The 24227-nt window shown below is 38.5% G+C and overlaps 1 protein-coding gene across 1 annotated transcript in view; it reads right to left on the reverse strand.

The window, feature by feature from the left end:
- The window catches only part of GPHN (gephyrin), a gene marked incomplete at its 3' end in the record, with an annotated part of 180068 nt that overhangs the window by 130430 nt on the left and 25411 nt on the right, over positions 1-24227 (reverse strand). The window contains exon 3 of the mRNA XM_010287600.1: positions 15711-15768. Coding sequence (XP_010285902.1) covers positions 15711-15768 — 58 coding nt within the window. The remainder of the gene's footprint in view (positions 1-15710; positions 15769-24227) is intronic.

Raw genomic sequence — 24227 nt, forward strand, 5'->3', positions numbered from 1 at the left:
CCTATTATTTAGCTGTCCTCAGAAGGCAATATAAGTGCCAAAACAATGCCCAGTATTGTTTTCATTGACTGAAATCTAGAAGAGTGAATTCAAAATTCTTTTCAACAACAGCAAGTCTGAAATTAGCCATTATTCCACCACAGAGGAAACCTCTTATTTTTCACTTTTATTTTTCAGTTTGTATATTATGAGATTGCCATGGTTTTAGATGAATACAACAGAATGAAGATGAAAGCAACAGAATTAGCTCAGATTTTGCTGTTGTCAAGACTATATCACTGCTAAAATACCATTTGTCCATATATAGAATTGTTTTTTAAGAGTTTAAGGTACTAAAATTCTGCAAAAAAATACTGAAATACAAATTGTTCTTAACACACACACATACAAATATTATGTTAAAACCTGTATGTTACTTCATATAAAATATTTAAATATAAAAATACGTAGTAAAAGTGCTTGGTTACCCAAATGCATGAAGTGTATCTCAGTTGTTTTAATTAAAGCAAAATGGCAAATATAGGGAACTCTGCAATTATGATTAAAGCTTAATGCCTATATATCAGCTATTGGCTGAACAGTCAGAATGTGTGTCCTAAGTGCTTTCCATAGTTAGGTCTGCAGAAAAGTTACACAAAACCTCATAATTCCCTTTATCTGTGCACTTCTATTGCTTATTTCTTTTGCTGGGTCTCTCAGAAGTCAACTCAGTGCATGTGAAAGCTTTGATTACACCCGGAGCATAATACTTCACAAATACCCCACCCCACCCCCCCCCGTTTTTGAAACACAACCATTCCTTTGGTTTTCTTACCTACAGAAGCATTCACAGTTCTGCACCATATTTAGAGACATTTGGAACTTTTGTATGTAATGCAGTTCTTCACAGTTCCCTGATTTTAAACTTAGGCATCCTCCCTTCAGTGCAGCCTGAGGATAATTGTCTGTTGTCTTTTACACCCTCAAGGTACTCTGTGAACTAAAGTGTTAGCTTCAGTGCCCCAAATGACACCCACCTTTATTCTTTACGCACTGCCTTTTTTATATAGCATTATTCCCTAGAAATTTTTATTAAAATATAGCACACAGTCCTTGCTCCAAATACATAATGAATGGTTGTTTTCCATTCAATCAAACAAGGACAAGAATTTTTAAACACCTTGATGTTAAGCTCTTATCTTCATAAGGTATCCTCAGATACATAGCTTCATTTTCAAGAATGATAAATGTTAGGTAATTCTCACTTACTTTAAATTATGCTCAACTACCAAGACCATTTCACTGGTAAGAATGCAGAAGAACCCTTTAAAATGACAGGACTGAGAAGTATAAATTTCCACAGGGGTTCAGCCTATTTGTTAATAGAGATGTTTACGTCATCGCGCTACTGAAGCAACACAGTGAAACTGTTACAATATTTGTAGTTTTAAAATACAAGGCTATTTTGATAGAACATAACAACAGTAACAAAGAGGATGATAAATAGGAGAACATAGAAATGTCAGTCTGCGCAGAAATGGTGAAAGCCAATATGTGCGTTACCTTTGCAGCCTTAACATTCCACATAATCTTGTCAGAATGATGAGGCAGCTAAAATTGAACACAAATGTTTCTGACAGAACAATCCTAGAAACCCTTGTGTATTTTTTATAAGAGAATATTTTAAAAAGTTGAACTCTGCAACCACTGCCCCTTTACTGAACTCTGATGATACAGTGGCATTCTCTCCCTTATACATTTATCCGGAGAACAATTAAGTCACGTTAATTTCTGAAATTCTACTATAATTGAAAGGTACAGAAACAGTGTTACGGTAAGTAACATCAAAATGCTAGCTACTTTATCATGGGAGTATCCAGAAAAAGAACATATCAAAAGCGCAGAGATAATGAAAAAGAGAAACGTTAAACTTTAATCTTGTATCACTGTTTAACTTGAATCATTTTTCTTGCCTAGATAGACACTTGCTAGGAAACGCTTCCATAGGGAGCTCAAAGATATTCCAGAAGAGCAAATATTTGCCACAGCAAATTACATTACGTGTATTGTGATATCAAAACATTCTGTTCAGCAAACTACTTAATCTCACATCCAAATATATACTACTACTGCTGTCCAATCAAATACATAATTAGTGTTGTCTCCACACACCATGGAAAAATTATTGGCTTTTGTTACAACCAAAGGTCTCTAAGATAATCTGTCCACATCAATCCCACCTCCTTAGGAACCTGATGCCTGCACCCAAGATGGATTCACTTCATTCGGGCAACACCTGCACGCGCATCTGTCTTCTCCTCACCCTGTGCCATCACTTCTCAGCTCCCTTATGTACAAGGCATGAAGAAAAATAGTTCCATAAACTATGGCTCACACAAACTAAACAACCAGATCAAATACGATGGTTATCAATGCTAATTAACACAATAAGGCTTTTTATCTCAGAAAAAAAAAAAATGGAGGAAGCTCTTGGGAAAGCTTTTTTCTCCTGTGTGCTTGTGTTACAGCAGCAGACTTCAGGGGAAGAATTCCTTTCAGCCTGTTAACATATCTGCTGGGCTTTCTTACTTGAAACTGTTGCTATATAGTATTTTTTAATGTGGAATAAACTTCTTCCTGCAATTTTTTTCTGGATCCTTTTAACAACCTATTAATCCAACAAGAGGATCTTCATTAAGACACCAATGTGTTCAAATAACATTTCTGTGGTTTTTTGCAATTTTATAAACACCTCAGATGAAATTTTGAACTCTGGATTATTTTCTCTAAACTATGACAGGCACAAAAATCAAATAACAACTTGGCTCAAACCCAAACTTATGTAAACAAAAAGTGTGGGAGAATTCAAAATGACTCTTAAGAATTCTATTATCTATGGAGTGATTAGTACAGAGCAATCTAGAAACCAGCTAATCAGGGCTGGTTTTCATTACTTACTGCTGTGATGCTCCCTGAACCAGTAAATCATTTCAATAATCTAGACCAGCGGTCTCCAAAGTGTGGTGAATGCAAGATGGTGACTAACCTGATCTCCTCTATGACAAGGTCATCCACTTAGTGAATGAGGGGAAAGATGTTGTCCACCTAGAATTTAGTAAAGCCTTTGACACCATTTACCACAGCATTCTCGTGAAGAAAACAGCTGTTCATGGCTTGGATGGACACACTCTTTGCTGGATAAAAAACTGGCTGGATGGCCGAGCCCAAAGAGCTGTGCTGAGTGGAGCTAAATCCACTTGATGGCTGGTCGCAAGTGGTGCTTCCCAGGGCTCAGTATTGGGGCCAGTTCTGTTTAGTACCTTTATCAGTTATCTGGACGAGGCGATCAAGTGCACACTCGGTAAGTTTGCAGATGACACCAAGTTGGGCAGGCCTGCTGATCTGCTTGAGGGTAGGAAGGCAAAACTACAGGCTTGGGGAGGAGTGGCTGGAAAGCTGCCCTGGGGGTGCTGGTCAACAGCTGGCTGAGTATGAGCCGGCAGTGTGCCCAGGTAGCCAAGAAGGCCAACAGCATCCTGGCCTGTATCAGAAATAGTGTGGCCAGCAGGAGTAGGGAAGTGATCGTGCCCCTGTACTCAGCACTGGTGAGGCCACACCTTGAATCCTGTTTTGGGCCCCTCACTACAAGAAGGACACTGAGTTGCTGGAGCGTGTCCAGAGAAGGGCAACGAAGCTGGTGAAGGGTCTAGAGCACAAGTCCTACGAGGAGCAGCTGAGGGAACCGGGGTTGTTCAGTCTGGAGAAGAGGAGGATGAGGGGAGACCTTATCACTCTCTGCAACTACCTGAAAGGGGGTGGTAGAGAGGTGGGTGTTGGTCTCTCCTCCCAAGTAACAAGTGATGGGATGAGGGAAAACAGACTCAAGTTTCACCAGGTGACAAATGGATTGGATACTAGGAAAAATTTCTTTACTGAGAGAGCGGTCAAGCATTGGAACAGGCTGCCCAGGGAAGTGGTTGAATCACCATCCCTGGAGGTATTTCAAATACGTGTAGATGTGGCACTCAGGGACATTGGTTTAGTGGTAGACTTGGCAGTGTTAGGTTGATGGTTGGACTTGATGATCTTAAAGGTCTTTTCCAACCTAAATGATTCTGTGATTCTCTGATCCACTGGGGTACAGGGAGAAAATATTAAATATACATATATTGGGGGATGCATGCTCAAAAATTCTTTACTGATGGGGTGCACAATCAAGAAGTTTGGAGATCACTGATCTAGACAATTATTTTTTTTTTAAAATACTAGTCTGCCAGCATGGCTGGGCACTTTATAAGCACTTAGTTCAGACAACAGTGTTTCACTGGTAACAACTGTACTATATTCTGAATTTCGCATTATTTGTAACTTTGATATATTGTGGTATGTGAATATATTCTGTGCTGGAGGCTGCGGTCACATCCACCATAGCCTGTTAGTTCTAAAGAGCTGTGCACTTCTGACAGCTCTCTGCTTACCAGACTTGGGTTCATATTGCAAAGTAATCTTTAAGCATACAAACTGGAATACTTTCACATAAAACTTATTTGGAAGATGGACTTCAGCAACACATGTAATCCGCTCCAGCTGTTAACAGGCACACAGTTCACAGAATCACACTACAAATAGTTTAAAATAAAATGTATCAAAGAACATATGAAGTGGATGCTGGATCTCCAGCACCAAATTCTTTACTTTACAGATAGATGCTTTTTATTGGTTTGCATGCCTTGGTAACACAGACATTCAGTTCTTGGCACTCGTGGTGCAGCATCTAGAGCTAATGAAGGCATTTTTAACTTCGTCTCCACACGCTTTGCTCCGATTTTGTTTAGCTGGAAGACATCCATTTGTGGAAGCCTTTAGGGTATCAGTTAAGCCAACATTCCAGCTCTGTGTGCTGTGCAGTGTCAGAGATGAGATGAGCTACCTACCCAGCATAAGCAATAAAACACAGAATCTACTTAAAACTTTCCATTTTATATTTGTGCTCAGATACAGCTCATCAGCATGAAATCTCAGCTAGATGAATCTTGTGCATCTGATTAAAAAAAGCATCTGAGCAAACAAAATGCCTCTAGCCACATGGTTCAACACATTTTATACCATTCCCTTATAATATTTCCTTGAAGGAAATTTTTGCTAAAAAAACATTTCATGTTTCGTATTCTGCTTCAGACAGCAGACCTTACATATGATAGGGTAACTAACAGGCTTAGGGTGCCACAAAAAATGTTAATTATTAGAGAAGTTTAATTAGGTGTAATCACACATTGAAGTACGAAGCATCACTCTATTAATACAGTGTACAAGCTTGCATATCGCAAGGAGGTGTATGTAGTCTTTGGTGTCCTCCTACTGTGTTTTTCCAATCAAGCCATTAAAACACAACATAAAAAAGCATCTAGATAGAAAAGATACCATGAAAGTAAAATAAACTACGCTATTTTAGCAGAATTATCTGCTGTCTACCAGTTACAAACCTTTTTCAGAAAAATAGAATCTACTGAACCAGTTTCTGATGGAGAGATGACTGCTGTGTTATAACCAGATGAGGTTTCAGCTTCAGCGGTTTTAAGTGAATGCTTTCTATTTTTCCATTATTAGGAACACCTTCCCCCCCACCCCCCCACTCCCTTACAATCAGTAGATTATCACCCAAGAGAAGACATATAGTCAAAGCTCCAGTGCCTGTTTTCAGGCAGTCTTACAATTTGCATAAATTAAGCATAAGAGTTCATTTTAAAAGTGCAGTAGAAATCAGGAAGAATGTTGCTGAAATGCAACCAAATGTGACACTTTTGAACATTTCTGTCTCAGTCTCTTTATCTGTTCCTCATACGGAAGTGCTTCTATAAATGATATAATTTTTATAATCTGACTCTAAATCTTTTTCAGCCCTACTGTGTAATTTTTGTGATTAGGGAATCAGCCCTTCACACACCATTGTGTGTGGGGCACCACAGGCTCATACGTAACAGAAAAGGTTTTGCATTCTGGTCTTAGTTACTTTCCTAGTAGTTCCTCACAGTCTTTCTGGCTTTTTCCACCCCCTTCAGTTGTTCCTGAGCACTGAGTAACCACCTCAGCATGCTTCTCATACCTCATTCTTGGATTACAATAGTGAAATTAGAGCCCCCTATTTTATATACAAATTTAGGAGTTTTTCACACCTCCCATACGCATCACTTAACATTTACTTCCATGGAATTTCATGAGATTGAAATACTGAGGACTGGGTGACAAACAATGTCCTTATTTGCAGTTATACTTAATTTCTCTACAAATAATAATTGTCATAATTCACTATGACACCACCTGTAAATAGCTGTAGAACCTGAAGTTTTAAAAAAAGAAACCCACAACTGAACTTCTTTTTTCCTATATATATGCAGTACCAGTATTCATCTATTTTGACAATCGTAAAGGGAAAGAACTTTCAGAAACCTATTTACCACAAGAAAAGATCATAGTGTAGGTCTCCCTCAATCTCAGTCAAGTCCCTAACCAATTATGACATTATCAGTTATGACAGGACAACATTATATTTCCCTCATAGATGTCAAAAAATAGTCACCAGAATACATTCACATAGGGTAAATACAACCAAACAAAACTTAATGTAACAGGTCACATGGAAAATTATTAGGGCTTTTATATAGACTTGATTTACTTATATACTTGCCAAAAGCTATTTGCTGCTTAATGAAGCTGAGCTATGTTTTCTCTTCTCAGTCAAGCTAAGTGAGATCCCATTTAAGAACTGACTTCTCGAGTGAGAACGGAAGCCACTGAAAACATCGCCCAGTATACTGGGTCAGATGAAAAGCACAATAACTGTGTTAGAGCAAGTAAGAAAATGCCCCAAGACCTAACTAGGTTTCAGGTGATGACTGGTACAGAGATATGTATTTAGCAAAAACAGAAAATGAAAGAAAGCCAGGAGGAAATCAGAGAAAATTGGTTACTACAGCCACAGAGAGAAGCAGTGATATTTTTTATTCTGGAAAACAACAAGAAATTTGAAATCTCTTCTTGTTCGTTTCTAATGTATTTAGTGAAGAAAGATTTAATAGACAGACATGACTGTGGTCATGAAAAATCTGATACACGTTAATCTCCCCTGTTAAGGGCAACAGCACCAAGAATGCTTAAATGTTGGGATACCAGAAAGGCTTGAAATATCAACAATATACTGATTTGTTCTGTAAATTAACTTCCAGTTGTTTTTCTTTTTTCATCCTACAGATACTTCTCTCTTTGCAGGAGAACTACAGAACTATTTTGTTTGCTTTGGAAAGTAAATAATAATATTACTAAAATGACTTTATGTTATTGGCATGGCATTTCAACTTAAATTGATGCATCATCTTCCTGCCCTTCCATTCCCCATGCTGCAATATGCTATCATCTGCAAAACACAGGCTAAACTTCTTACGGGTGTTCATAAGACCAAATTTCACAATAAAATATAAAATGCATTAGTTTAAATCCTTCTCACATTAGAACAGGAATTACTAACAATACTTCAGCATCTTCTGTATTCAAGACAGCTTGTAAAAGGAAGGTAGCTTGGTGAGGTAGTCTCCTCTGTCATTTCTGGAGCCATGCAGTCTCCGAGGCCACAGAGCCTATGAAATAGAATATGGAAGACAGCAGGAAAACAAGAAGTAATAATTCCTATTTCCATGTGGAAAATCAGTGAGTATACTTTTTCCATCCAGAACATCTAGGCATTTGATGTCCTTGCCAGGAAAGCACTGGAGTGCCTGTGATACACTCAGCAGTCCTAATGGTGATCAGAGTTTGATCACTAGCAGATGTAAAGAAATTTGGGCAACCCCCAGATACTTGCTAATGTCTCTTCCAAATCAAAAAAAGTCAATCAGCCTCTTCAGTCCCAGATGCCAAAAAGAGCAGATGCTCAGCTTCCCCTGCCCCAGTTGCTTGGTTTACATCATGCACATCTCAAGGCAGAGAGGAAAAATGGAGTATGTCTGTAATACTGGTAATACCAGCAACTGCCTGGGCCTAAAAGAAATCCCACCAAATGCCAGGGAACATCCACAAGGGCAGGGCTGAGTCCTGTTGTCCAATAATCAGGGAATAGAGATACAGATGCTTCAGCCATCTCTCATTTTACATTCTTTCTGTACAGATGTTTTTTTGGTTGAGGGGTCTGCGATTGCAGCGAGTATCCATCAACCACAGAAGATGAGAGAAACAGATGAAAAGGCTCTTCAGTGAGTACTCCCTAAGGAGTTTCTATACAAAAACCTGAGGTAGCAATAGCCATAGCATTGAGAACTGTCACATCCTTCAAGCAGAGTCGCAAACCCATCAGAGCAGAAACAATCCAAGAGTCAAAACTGATACCCACAGCAACTACTGCCTTCATAGGTGGGGAAAAAAAATCCCACAATAGCAAAGGCACTCTTATGAAACACTCATATTTCGCTGGTGTGAGAGTGTGCCTGGACAGTGCTTCAGGTTTGCACAGCCAGGCTTAGCACCAAAAACCCAGATTTTAAGCCAGAATCCAATGTAATACAGACCATGTTTTCCAGAAAGACAGGAAAAAATCAGTTTTACAAGAAACAAAACTAACTTAAAACAACAAAGAACTAATGAGAAGAAAAACTGACATAACACAAGATATAAGGAAATCACAGTCAACTAGAAGAAATATAAAATAATATGATATGATATAATATAATCCGCTGTTGACAAGAACTAAAAGAACAGCACACAAATGCATGGCATGGGGGAGAAAGAGCTAAGAGCACATCATCAGTACTGCAAGGGGTGTAAATCTCTAGCCTACGTGACTCTCTATACGTGCTTATAGCATGAATGCGTACACATGGACAAACAATTAAAGAAATGTAATTTTTTGTTTCATATAATGTTTTTCACTATTTTGTCACATCATCACACACATAAACCTTTCATTCACTCCAGCATGGAAACAACAAAAGTCAGTAAGATCATTTAAGGATTAATACAGCAAGTAAAAACTCAAAAGTTTCTGTCATCTAAATAATGTTATTTCATTTTTTGTGAGTCATATGTAGCTTGAAAAAGAATACTAATCAGCAATTGACTCTGCTAACGCAGGATTTAGAAATTAACTCAGGAAGAAGTCTGTGTGTACATCAGGTAAAATTTAATTACAGGGAAATATGATGAGGCAAAGTTTTCTAACATACACGTCTCACTTCTCAATTGTCTTTTGAGACAATTGTGGATTCAAGGCCATAAGAAAGTCTCCCTTAAGGAAACCTAATAACCAAGTAGAAGATCCAAACCTGGAAGTTTATAAGGGATTCTATACACTAAATTGAGAATTCAGGATAGTGTCTGCTTTTTGTTACTGGTTGGGACACCTGCAAATCCTTTTAGAAACCTTCTTTTCTTGGCTGCAGGAGCACAATGAAACAGTCTACTGCAGGGTCAGACATTGAGCGCATGTTAAGAGAGTTAAAAGACAAACCCTCAGTTTTAGCCAACACACAGTCCAGCATGACTAGTAATCTAATCACAAAAGAACACACATGACCATCACACATTGCCTCTAAATCTTTTTCAACTTGTATCTGTGAGCTTTGGAGTCTGTGGAAATACTATTTGTTAATGCTCATTAGGCATTCAGTTGATAATATCCTTTTATGTCATGCTACTCAGTAAAAGCTCTTGTGCCATGAGTTAGTAATTCTAACCTGAGAGGTAGAAGAAGGAAAACATTAGCAGAAAAACTGAGAAACAGAATTGTCCTTCCTGCAAGGTAAATAGTAAAGCTTCTTGGTGCTTTATGTTTCTCAGTAATGGGATTGGTGGGAATGCATACTTCAAACAGCTTGAACCTCTTCAAAAAACTCTTAGTCTGAAAGTCACTGGAGGGAAATGTATTTTTTGTTTGTGCTGGATCCGAACAGATCACAGAGTGATAATCTCAGCATTGTCACCAAATTGTGATGCCTCCCAACCTTTTGGAAACTTTTGTGGAGACCCTTGGCAAATGCTGATACACTTAGCAAATGAACATCAATACAATAATGAAATAAACCACATCCAGGACAAACTCCTATGCAAAAAAACCAGGATGACAGCACATCCTCTTGTTTATGCAATGCATTGTCGATTCTGTAAAAGATGAGAACTATTTAAATGCCCCACTGCCCCCCATCAAGTTGTGACACCAGTTTTGTGAAGCCTCAATATTTTGAGCCACAGTCTTGTTCTTATGCACTATCCAACACAGTATTAATGACTATCTTTCTTTCATTCTTGTTTTTTTGATACAAGACTATAAACCCGCACTTGTTGACAAAATGCTACTTATTTTTTTCCACACATGGATAAACATGAAAATGCTTTCAAGGATCAAGGCCACTGCCTCTTGGCTGCACACAGAGGTTGCATGAATTTCATCAGCTACTCCTACCAGCATAATGAACAGATTCTGGCATACAGTATTATGTAGGTATATGACATCACAAGGTCTACAAACCAGATTATCTCAAAGTCTCTGAATAGACTGATTTTATTTGTAATCATTTCAAAGGTGTACATTTTTGATGGCCAAGAGTCCAGCTTTGCTCTGAAATGCAGCTCACTGATATTGAAATCAGCTTAGTTTGTTCATAAGATGTTCCCAAATACGATTGTGTGGAAAAGTTAAAAACTCATGAACGCTTAAGTCATCTGGAGCAATTGACCTCTAAGAAGACACAGTGTTCCCCATTTCCCTTCTGCTTATTTCCCTTGCTCTCACATTTTTTATGATTTTTTACTCTTGGATCTTTACCACTGGAGTCTGTTGCCTCACAGACTGAAGACAAACTGAAAGGAATGTGTTTCAGCTATTCATGAAAAGGATTTTCATATATTAAACTATTAAGTGAACACATACTTCTAAAGAAAAAGAGAGCGCTATCCTATCATAATTCAGGAGAAAAGGTCTGTAGTCTTAAATGTAGCCTTTAATACTTTATGCATATACGCTTTCATTTAAAGAACAACTATAGAAAAATTACAGATGTTCTTTGAGGAGCACAAAGCATGTCTCTGTGTGAAAGGGTGGATAACAGAACTAAAAAAAATCCCCATCTTCCTCCAGAATGGCTTTACAACTAAATTTACAAATTTACAACCAGTACTAAGAAAAATTTCTAACAAGGTTTCTTAAAATTAACTACCAGAGGAGGTAACCATTTAATCTTTTTCTCTACACTGGAATATCTGTCTCAGACCACAAGTATTACAAGAATTAAATAAAACGGCAATGTCTTTCTTGTGCATATTATTTCTATGAATTGAAGACCTGCTGCCAAATTAATTTCTGGTCTTGAGATGATGAGATACATGCATATGCCTACATGAAAAGCATACGGGGTAGCACTTAAAAAACCCAACCAACAATTAAATTCCTTTCTGCTGTCGACTCGCAGACCAAATATTTTTTCAGAAAATCTGTTAATGAGTGGTCTTCTCATTCACCAAGTCTTCCTCTAGAAAAACAATCCTTCACAACATCATGTATTTCTTTTGTAATGCAGAATGCTGCAATCAAAAAGAGCATCTCTCATGGTATTATAAACCATAAGATGCTACCATTGACATATAAAACTATCTACAGGCACATCACACAAAACTTTCCCTCATCAGTAATAGTCATAAATTGCTCTTTACTCTTCAGGCAAACTCCACATTGTAAACAAAATTGTATTTTGTCATGAATGTCATTAACTGGAAGTAAAGAAATGTTAAGTTTGCTGTTATTCTTTTCCTCTGACATGCAATTGCTTTAATTTCCAACCAGAAGATGTTCTTCAAAACCAGTGCTGCCTGATATGCTCACCAGTCCCTATGTACATGAAATTATTTGGCTTGGAAGACCTCTCCTTTAGGCACAACATACAAATACAGTGAATGAGGAGCAAGGCTGAAATCTGCCAATGCATTTTTGCAGGTTTGAAAAGCTCCTTGCTTACAGGATGAATGATTCTGATGAGAAGTCTACAGAAAGTTGAAACAGTGACACTTTCTCAGAAATATGCTGTAATTCCTGTATGTACTGCCTTCATCAGTTCCTGCAATATTTTAAAACCAGCAGGTACCGAAAACAAAGTGCCACTGCTTTTAATTGGTGTAGAGAAATGGCAGGGAACATTTAGACATTTTCTCACGTTTTCCTCCTCTGAAAGCTTCTCTTATTGAAGCATTGGTCCTGAAGATCCTGTGATAGAAGACATTTCCACCTTTTAGAAAAGTTTTCAGGAGGAAACCTGTGTTGGTATCTTCATATGATTACCTGTTGAGCGCTCTCACCTTGGGAACCTAAGCACCTATGACAAAAATCTAGGGAAGGTAAGTTTCATCAAACTCCAGACTGATACAGATGCTGAAGAACTGCAGTGGTGATTGGTTCCACTCAATTCTTCCTAACCTTAGTAAGGTGCATGAGGGTAGTCAAGGTACATGCTATCACTTCTGCCATAAATACTTCTAATTCATATGCCTATAAGCATGCCAGGCTACTTAATTTTGGTAAGCAGGATGCACTACTACGATTATACCCAACACTGATCATATAAGCTCATTCACAGAAATAGGCACACATATGTACAGGCAATATTCTAGATACATAATATGATGTATGATCTCACAGTACTTATATACACAGTGAAATCACACTCACGTGCAAGGATAAATATATTCTAAATACTCCAGAATGGAAACGTTATAAACACATATTAAAATTTTCTGAGTATTGCAATATGGACAAATAAATTCTCACATATATGTATGTAAGATACAGGTGATTTTTGAAATTACTAATACTTTTAGAAACATGCATTTCATTAATCTTCTAAAGATACTTTTCAACCAGCAGGTATATTAAGGCTTACAGAGTTCTTCCTCTTCCATAAACTCAGATACAGTCTCTGCTTATAATGGTGTTATACCTAAGATGTAATTACATGAATTAACAAAATCAATACATCTGTTTTCGTCATAAATTGCTTTGAGCTGTAAAAGAGATTAATTTATCACCTTTTCTACAATATATGGAAATGCTGTCAAAGATTTCTTATTTATTTGTCATAGTAATTATTGCTCTCTGTCTGATAAAGTACCCTCCTTTGCCACTTAAGCAAGCAGTTTACTTTGTAAGGACTACCAGAAAACACGAATATTCCAACTCCTGCGAATACATTTCAGCATCCTGCCGAGTTAAATCATACATTAAAAATGGAGCTATTCTTCTTGCATATTTCATCAAATTAAACCCCTTAATATTTCATGTTTAGTTAGGGGAGAGATAGTTGTGAGGCAAAATAACTCTAAACTACTGTGCATGGAAGAAGATTCTGTCCTCTCTAGAAGTAACATTCCAGTAACCTCACTTGCTTTCTCCTTTATTTCCTCCTCTCTTACTTTTCTACTCTAATCTGCTTGGAGAGCCTTTCAGAAGTTAAGACTCCTCCTGTATTTACTGCAAGGTTCCCGAGTCTCCCGGTTTGCCAGCTGCTATTCAAAATATATACAAGAGAATACTTTTCCACATTTGATATAGACTTCTCCATTATACTTGCTGCTAGCGTGTCGTCAGTAGTGCCTTATTTCAGATGAGTAACACCTATTGTATTACAGCTTGAGACGTTCAATCATTTAAGTTGTGAGAGGTGGGCTGACTTCAATCTCAACCTAAAAAACACCATTACTTGAACAAGACAAGACAGCTACAAGAAACAAGTAAAGGAGGTGATTTTCTTCTGAACACTTTAAATAGCTCTGACTTAGAACAATACAATCCTCCCTCCACACTTACATGCTGGCACAACTGAGATCAATGAGTAACCCGTCCTTTGCTGTTCCCTAGGATATCAAGCATTTAAACACCAGCTGAGTAAGAAAGAGCTGAAAAATCAGAACAGGCCTCCTTAGCAGGTGGGGAGAAAAACACCGTCCTATGACTACTGATCTTGCCTAATACAGCAAGTTCCTAAAAATAAAATTATTTCTTATTTCCCAGCATTCCATTTTTCTTTGTTCACTGAACTCAGTTCACACGATGAAGCCAGAAATACCAGCTTCCTTTTCTCAGTCTTCAATGTTAGCAAAATGTCAGTGGGTTTGGTTTCTTCTATTAAAGGAGAAAGATTAGGGTTTTCATCATTTTTGTTTTTATAGTTTTGGTGCAGTTCTCTGAACATCATGAAAATATTACACAACACTAATAAGTTTTGAAAACCTTCTTTCTAATACCGAAGTCTAAACATTGGATCTACCCTAATAAACTATGCTCCTCTTAATAATTCAAGATAGAGTCATCCATGAATCTCAGAGAAGAGAAATACATTTTGATCATGGCTGAGTGATAGCTTTGACGGATGCAGATACAGGCAGCCACTGTGTTTGCTTACAGTGGGTTTGATGCTAACTGAGGATGAAAAAATCTTCACAACTTTACACATTGCGAAGTCATGTACAGATCAGATGATTATGCAACAACTTGCCTTTACTACATTTTAAACTACTCTTGACTCCCTTCGCACAGCTAAAAATGAGTATATGAAACAGCACAACAGGTTAAGTAACCATAATGAGCAAGCAATATGCCAGACTGATTGACTACCAATCCAAATGAATAAAGAACCAGCTACACAGACCATGCTACCAGATCTAAGCCAAATTCCCACCTAGTACCCATCTTTTCTCCACTGAAGAACAAGACTGACACAAATTGTTGAAGTACCTTCCATGAGTGGACTCAGCTAAAGTGAGTTTTGTTATAATGCACACTGCATTGGAAGTAAAATTCAGTACTTATTGTTGTCACTCCCCAAAAATCAAAGAGCTTTTAATATTTTTGAGTACCAATGATGTCATAGTGTCCCCTTCTTAAGACAGATAATATTGAAAAAAAAAGGATGTGTTTTTGACCTCAAAAGCCAAAGAACACAAATTCATATTTATTTTTTGTTATGAAAATATAACTCAGTGTTCACAGTAGTCCTGCACCTGTCTTCAGGTAACAAAACAGAGATATGTTGAATTACACAAGTTTTTGGCATCAAACAAACCCTAGTGAAGTCAACTTAAGCTGAAGGTAAACTGTACTTGTAAAAATAACTAAAGTTCTATTTTAGATGCCTAAATATGGATGTAATAATTTTACTTTAGACACCTTTTTTCCTTTCTGTGATACATTAGAATTGAGTGGACAATAAAATGTTCCAGCAGCTTAAATATATTCATCAATTAATAAATTGATTATTAATCAATTAATATTAAAAAATTGAATATTATTAATCAATTAATAAAGAAGGAAACTATTATTAAGTTGTTTATGACCAAATAATTTTAAGATTTCAACAGATAGTTTTTAGGGTTTTGGACATATAAAGAAATACCAAGATGAATGTCTACAGAAAATATATTTTATCAATTAAAAGAGGGACTTAAAATGCCTGTAAAGGACAAGGGTTCAATTTTATATTTAATTTTTAGTTTAAGATATTTTTCCAGATAAGTAATCAATTCATGTAATCAATACTAATAATGATCCTTGTTTTCTATATTCAGAATTTATCAAACAGGGTAGTAAAGAAAGGCCATATACAATTTGTGCACTTCAAAGCAAGAAATAACATGGCTTTTTAATATAACATTTCTGTAATTCTCCAAGCAAAGAAATTCAGTGTTGAAAGGCAGTAATACTGTACCTTGATTTCTTCTATTTCATCTGGCACTATCTTGTATGCTGATATAGTCCCACCCAACCTGAAATCAGGAAAAGAAAAATGTTCTCTGAAATCAGAAGAAAGGTATTCTCAAAAACAGTAACACAAAGCACAGCATGTTAATGGTGTCATGAATTGTTCCAAAACACAAATATGCCTCTTACCAATTGAAAGGTAAAATGCATTAAACCCCAAAACAACAGGAAAAAAAAACCCTCTTTCTTTATCCAAAGAAAAATCTTAATGTGATTAACACAAACATTAGGAACAAGGCTTCCTTTACTAGCCTGAAAGATAAGAATTAGGTCAACCAAGCAGAATTACCATCATCATGATGTCATCCTTTACATTAACGGCATCAGTCATCATATTCTACGATTTCTTGTTTGTTGTGTAAGTCATATGGATGAGTTTAAACACGTGAAGCCTGATGTGCTTTGTGTTCAGTATTTCGCTAAGCTGCTATACAGTCTTAAATACATTCAAATACAATTCTAGAAGTGGAATTTTTTTAATCAGACATGCATAGACCTCACAAAGCACACAGACTCTATGGCTTCCATATTTGAAAAGTCTCTGGAGTTCACAACTGGTACTAAAAAGTGGGTTGCATGCAATAGTTGGCACTGATGTAGAAAAATAGGTGGTTTTGTTCCACATTGAACTTACTGAACTTACTTGTCTACATCCTGCAAAAGTTTATGGTAAAGAATAGTTCACATACTGAATATGCATGAATAACACATACTATAAATGGTGGTAAGTATTACATTTTCCCCAGAGGCATGCAGACATGGCTTCTTTTATTTCATGAAACAGTATCATTGCTAGTGACAATTCCAACCTAAAAATATAACTGCACTAACGACCTCCCTGCTGGCTCTGCACAGCAACACTAGTCATTTTCTGGGTTCTACAGAAATGGAAAACACATAAGAAACTTTTTATTGTAAAGCAGTAAACAGCTATCAAATGTGTATTTATATTATCTCCCTATTGTTGGATGTTTTCCTTCTGATTGTCAGCATTTCTGTACAGATGTATTTCCTTATATTCAATCTTGAAATTATTACACATATTGTTTACTCAACCTAAAAAGGGAGAAGAGAATAACACAGAAAATACATTAAGATTTTCCCCATAAATTCTGCCTTTCTGTATCTCTGCAAGTCACTCAGAGAAATTAATGATTTGAAGGCTTCAGACAGAACATGAAATCTGCGTAAGTAATATGTCTGCAGAAGTAATATCAACTATGATGTCCGAGGTAGAAACAGGGTCCAGACATTGCAGCATTAGAACTCACCGTTTCCTCTGCAACCTGGAAGAGCTCAAGGTCAGGCTGGATGAGGCTTTGAGCAAGCTTGTGGAAGGTGTCCCTGCCCATGGCAGGAGAGTTGGAACTAGCTGATCTTTAAGGTCCCTTCCAACCCATACCATTGTATGATTCTATGACTTCCACTGCTGCTAATCATCACTAGAGTTCAAAGTTGGAGAGAAATGAAACTTGTTTTTGCCAATGAAAGTACAAACACGAGCTTTTATTCTTCACTATTTCTGACCTTTGTTCAAATGGTGTTTCAAGGGATAGCTGTAAGAAATTGGTGTTAACATCATGACAAAGGTTTGTTTCATCATACCATGACCAGGAATGGCTCAGATCGGTGCTTGTTACTGCTGTACATGACCAGTCCTATTGCTACTGGAATGAGGTCCATCAGAAAATAGTTTTTATTTAGTTCTTTCAGATCTATTCCTGGATGCACTCGGGAGTACCCAAAAAATAACTTCATTGACTTTCTATCCTCTAGCAAAGAGGAGAGCACTCCACCAGCAGAGAATTCCACCTGGTAGATTTCTTTATTGGCAACCCCTGGCACAACTATTAAGCACTTCCTTTGAATACATCAGAAAAAAAAATTACAAAATCAAAATTATTGACTAGGTAAACTCATCTGGCTTGCTTAAACCATTAATTAGCATCATTTTCTGCAAATATTTCTGCAAAGTTTTGTGTCATGAGTTTAACATACTCTGCCATTACTGAAACTTGGTGGGATGAATCCCATGACTAGAGTGCGGCTACTGATGGCTACAGGCTGTTCAGAAGGAAGGGCAGAGGCGTTCCCCTTTACATCAAGAAATGGACAGAGTGTGAAGAACTGCCTCTGAAGAATAGCCACGAGCAAGTCAAAACCTTATGGGTAAGAATCAGAGACTGCAGCAAGAAAGGGAACCTCATGGTTGGTGTCTACTACAGGCTGCCCGATCAAGGGGAGTCTACTGATGAAGCCGTCTTACTCCAGCTACAGGAGGCATCATGCTCGCAGGCTCTTGTCCTGATGGGGGAATTCAACAATGCTGATATCTGCTGGAAAAGTAGCACAGCGAGCTGTAGGCAATCCAGGAGACTCCAAGAGTGCCTGGAGGATAACTTCCTGTGCCAGGTAATAAACAGTCCTACCAGAGGGGATGCCATACTGCACCTGTTGGTCACCAATGCATGTGAGCTAATTGGTGACATCAAGATTGGAGGCAGCCTGGGCTGCAGTCATCATGCACTGGTGGAGTTTGCAGGCCTGAGGGATATGGGGCAGGCAAAGAGTAAAGTCAGGACCCTGAATTTTAGGAAAGCAGAATTCCAGCTCTTCAGGGAGTTAGTCAATAGGATCCCCTGGGAAACTGCCCTCAGGGACAAGGGAGCAGAACAGAGCTGGCAGATCTTTAAGGACACTTTCCACAGAGCGCAAGAGCTCTCGATCCCCAGGTGTAGGAAATCAGGAACTGAAGGCAAGAGGCAAGCATGGTTGAGTGGAGACCTGCTGGTCAAACTACAAGGGCAAGAAGGAAATGCACAGGCGGTGGAAGCAGGGACAGGGATCCTGGGAAGAGTACAGTGACGCTGCCCGGTTGTGCAGGGATGAGGTCAGGAAGGCCAAGGCGTGGCTGGAGCTGAACTTGGCAAGGGATGCAAAGAATAATAAGAAGGGCTTCTACAGGTATGTCAGCCAGAAAAGGAAGGTCAAAGAAAGCATACACGCCTGATGAGCAAGACTGGGAAACTGGTAAAAACCGACAAGGAGAAGACTAAGGTACTCAACAACTTCTTTGCCTCAGTCTCCACTGTCAGTGTCTCTTCCCACACCTCTTGAGGGGATGGACTGCAAGATGGGGACTGGAGGAGCAAAGTCCCTCCCACTGTAAGAGAAGATCAGGTTCAAGGCCACCTGAGGAACCTGACCATGCACAAGCCTATGGGACCTGACAAGATAGAATCCTGAGGGCACTGGCTGATGTAGTTGCCAAGTCACTCTCCATCATATTTGAAATGTCATGGCAGTCAGGTGAAATCCCTGGAGACTGGAAAAAGGGAAACATTGCACCCATTTTTAAAAAAGGTAGCAAGGAGGGCCCTGGGAACTACTGATCTGTCAGCCTCATCTCTGTGCCTGGGAAGATCTTAGAACAGCTCCACCTATAAGTTATGGCTAAGGCACATAGAGGACAGAGAGGTGATTGGAGACAGCCAGCATGGCTTCACCAAGGGCAAGTCCTGCCTGACCAACCTAGTGGCTTTCTGTGATGGAGTGACCACATCAGTGGACAAGGGAAGGGCTACTGATGTCATCTGTCTGGACTTTTGTAAGGCCTTTGGCACGGTCCCCCACAGCATTCTTCTCTCTAAATTGGAGAGATGTGGATTTGATGGGTGAATAGGGAGTTGATTGCATGGTCGCTTCCAGAGGGTAGCAATCAATGGCTCAATGTCCAGATCGGTGACAAGTGGTGTCCCTCAGGGGTCCACATTGGAACCAGTACTCCTTAATATCTTTGTCAATGACATAGTGGGATCAAGTGCACCCTCAGAAAATTTGCAGATAACACCAAGCAGTGTTGACACCCTGCCTGAGGGACGGAATGCCATGCAGAGGTACCTGGACAAGATCGAGAAATGGGCCCATGTGAAACTCATGAGGTTCAACAAGGCCAAGTGCAAGGTCCTGCGCCTGGGTTGGGGCAAGCACCGGTATCAGTACAGGCCGGGGGATGAAGGGATTGAAAGCAGCCCTGCCAAAAAGGGCTGGAGGGACTGGTGGATGAAAAGCTGGACATGAGCCGGCAATATGCGCTCAGAGCCCAGAAGGCCACCCGTGTCCTGGGCTGTATCAAAAGAAGCATGGCCAGCAGGGCGAGGGAGGCGATTCTGCCCCTCTGCTCTGGTGAGACCCCACCCATAGTACTGCATCCAGCCCTGGGGCCCTCAGCACAGGAAGGACATGGCCCTGTTGGAGCGGGTCCAGAGGAGGCCACCAAAATGATCATAGTGATGGAACACCGCTCCTATGAAGAAAGGCTGAGAGAGTTGGGGTTGTTCAGCCTGGAGAAGAGAAGGCTCCGGGGAGACCTTATTGCAGCCTTCCAGTACTTAAAGGGGACCTACAGGAAAGATGGGGCCAGATTTTTTAGCAGGGCCTGTAGCAACAGGACAAGGGGTAATGTTTTTAAATTAAAAGAGGATAGATTTTGACTAGATAGAAGGAAGAAATTTTTAACCATGAGAGTGTGAAACACGGGCACAGGTTGCCCAGAGAGGTGGCAGATGCCCCATCCCTGGAAACATTCAAGGTCAGGTTGGTTGGGGCTCTGAGCAACCTGATCTAGTTGAAGATGTCCCTGCTAATTGCAGGGGGGTAGGACTAGATGACCTTTAAAGGTCCCTTCCCACCCAAACTGTTCACTGATTCTGTGAATCTGCCAAGTTGCAGTCCAAATGGTAGCACATTTCAAAGTGGTTATGCATTCCTGAATCGGACATTTTCCTTGACAAAATTGCATATGCAATGTCACTGAAAATGTCAGTTACCACAATTCCACATTTTTGAAAGAGGAACACATATTAGCTGTTAGGTTACTGATTAAATAAACAATCTCTCACCTATAGCTCCAGCTCATCATATCTGTCTTAATACGTTTTCAATGCTACGTTGACATTTTAGCTTGAAAATCCAGACTTCATGAATAAATAATAACGAATTTGAAACTAAATGAGGACCAGAAATACATAAATATACAATTCTAGAAATGCCTCGGAGGTGTTTTTTTCATAAAGCTATACTTTCGTCATTTCAGAACATTAGATTTCACTCCATCTTTTAACTCCTGGAAGAGAGATCCACCACAGGAGATTGCCAGTCAAATCTGGCAATATGTACTATAAAGGACATAGTAAAGACATTTGACTTTGTGTATAAAGTTTTGTTGTGAGTTTCACAGAAGTTTAAAGGCATCACACACACTGGGAGGATGCCTGAACTCTTCTACTGGTCACAGATATGTGATATGTGAGGAACAGAATTTTTCGTTTTACTATATAATAATGTATCTATGAGGAAAAAGGATTTAAACTGCCTATTTGGCAGCCTGTGAGTAGTGAACAGTAATACATAGATAAAATCTAAAAGCAGGTTTTGTTTGTTTTTTTTTTTACCTGACAAAATGTCTTGATTAGTTTTGATTTCATGCACAAAATGTTATGCCATACAATTCACTCGCCAAATGAACTTAAGAGGCAGAACCAGCTGTGAAACATGCTGCATACTCTTCATTCAAAACCCACAAAGCCCAGTTCATTCCAACCTCATGGTAAACACTCTGAAAAAAATTTTGAAAGCATTTAGTTTGGTGTTACCAAATTGCTATTACAAATCTCCCACAGTCAGGTAAGTCCATAGTTTAAGGGACTACACAATGTCACGCACACAAAGGTTACTGAGAAAAACAAAAACGTTGTGATGAAAGAACAGCAAAATCAAGGCAAACTGAAAATCAATGCATTAATTGGTATCTCCGACTTATGTAAAACTTTATATTTCGAGTATTTCTCTGAATTACATTTGTGTCACTATCTATTGTGACCTGTCTGGAAGTTAGCTTGTCATTTTGCAAATCCTTGATTTGAACACTGACATCTGAAAGAACAGAGACCAGACAATTACACACAGGAGATTTCAGCTACAGGATGATACACAGTCTGTGGCAGAGGACTTGCACATGGCATACGTTTTTTCATTTTTTTAGGAGCAATTTCTCTCTGCAGGTTGGTTTTGTTAGAACATTTTACACTACTTTTTTTGATCACAGTGTTTCAAGAAGCACTTACACTGTGATCAGAGGAGCAAAGGACCAACTGGCATGAGTACACATTAACTACTGTGGCCTTTGTACACTAGAATATAATGCAGCAAAGAGCATGTTAGAAGGGCCCGAATTCAGTTCACCAGGGACCCACTTTTTGTGCAGATTCACTCTTCATCTTTCACACATTATTATATTTTTTTCTCCTGTTGAACAACACAACATCCAGCATTCTACAATATAAATGGCATTTTCTCTGAGAACAAATACACAACCAATCAAGAGCAAAGCTAAGTATACAACCAGCTACTTCCAGTAAGTTGAATAGACAGTCACAAATTTCATCTATAGAGACCTAACACGCAAAGTCCTTCTCTTCCAAACTGTGGTGTTTTCACACTATAGCAAGCCACATTATTTAATAGTGAAATTATTTTAAATACTGGTTAGCTTTAACTTTTCACATGTGTATACATAACAGATAACCTCTGAAAGGTCCCACAATTTATATTCAAATATCGATAGACACCAGTCTCATCAGGTCTGTATCATACCCTGCATGTAATACCAACATCCCAGTTCTCTAACCCCTTTGCAGAAGAGAAGTGAAATTATTCCTAGATGTAGAAATTAGAGCTGACAGAATAAAAATGAAGAACAGCATCTTATTTTGGGCTAAATCAGTGAAGGTCTTTGAGGAGAGAACCATCAAAAATAGAATAGAAATTCCATAAAAATAATTAGGAAGTAATAAATCCCATTTAACTATTTGCACAGGACTTTGTGAAAGAATAGAATCTTTGCATCTTTTTTAGGGAAACTATTTTAGAATAGTTTATTTTTTATTTATTTTAGAAGTGCTTCTTGGGTTGACATAGATCAGGTTCGCAGGAAGTTCACAAAAAGTATTCAGGAGAATGTTGAATGCAAGGTTTCTATAGCAACCTAAGAAATCAACAAAATACAGGAAATAAAATGAAGTGAGGGCAATACAGTTGTATTGGAACAGATGGAAGCTTTACTATTTCACAAATTAAAGCAGAATATTACTGAAGAGGGAAAACTTGAACTTCATCCAAGCTAAGGAAACTCAAAAACCGGGAGGAACTGTGCTCAAGAGGAGGCAAGAAACAATGAACCACAGCCCAAATGGGAAGAGAACTCAAGTAGACAAAACATAAAGGAAAAATAAATTGCGACTCCATTAACAATAAACTATCCATTCTTTTAACAAGTTATCGTTTTACGACCTGTTTGCTGTATGTTTCAATACTCTATCTAAAACAGAAACTCAGTTTCTAATTTTAAAAACATTTATTCTGGATATAAAATTGTCATAGTATTATTTTCCATGTAGTTGAAGTTGGGACTTCTGCCTGGTTTTCCCCTGTGCCCCCATATATATGTATGAGCCAATGGACTCACTGTATTATTATTGCATAGCTACATCATGTACAAGACACTTGTGCACTTCGACTGAATCAACGCTGGTCAGCTTTTCTAATATGAATTCTGCCCAAAGATATGAACACAGTCTTTATATACAGTTCCACATTCAGTGACTGCCATAAGAAGCTAAGCTATTGATTCATCTGTTAACTTAATAAGTGAGTCATGCTGAATGCAATGAAGTCAATATTCTAAAAATAGCTTGTAGCCAGCTTGGCTGCTGTCATCTGCTGAAGTTCTCCAATGCCACTTTAATTAACATTAATCTTTCTTCAGATAGATCACTCTGTCTAAATGATATCGAGTTGTCACTAAACCTCCCAGTGAAACTCTGCTTCATCTTTAAATGAAAGCAAAACTCAATAATTGTTTTTTTTTTTTCCAAATCCATCTCATAAACATGTTATCTACCATCAGGATATTCTACCTTCTGACTGATTCATAAACCAAACAGAATATTCAAAAAAGACCATGCTTGTGAGCAGATCAAATGACTGGGAGCCAGACTGGCTGCTTCTAATTCTAAGATCATGTTCATTTTATCACAGGCTCCTGAATGAATACATGTTATGATACTACTCCTGCCAGACAAAACTGACCAAGACAGCATTTTTAGCCTACCCAACCGGGCTAGCTTAATGTTGACCCACGAGACATCAGCAAATCATCTTGCCTTGGATCCTCACATACAGCTAAAACTTGACAGAGTACTCCAGGGAAAAAGGTAGCGGAATTGCATTTCAAAGTAACTTTGTTCTCCACTACCTGCAAGAGCATACATTAAAAGCAGACACAAAGCTACTTTAATTGATACTAGTTTCTACTGACCTTTGAGAAATTGTTAAAGCACCCTGAAGGGAGGTAGTAAGAAGGCAGGCTATTTTGGGCTCGCTTCCTACACGCCAGAATACTGGC

This window comes from Phaethon lepturus, unplaced genomic scaffold (genome assembly GCF_000687285.1).
Source record: "Phaethon lepturus isolate BGI_N335 unplaced genomic scaffold, ASM68728v1 scaffold875, whole genome shotgun sequence".
Lineage (NCBI taxonomy): Eukaryota > Metazoa > Chordata > Aves > Phaethontiformes > Phaethontidae > Phaethon > Phaethon lepturus.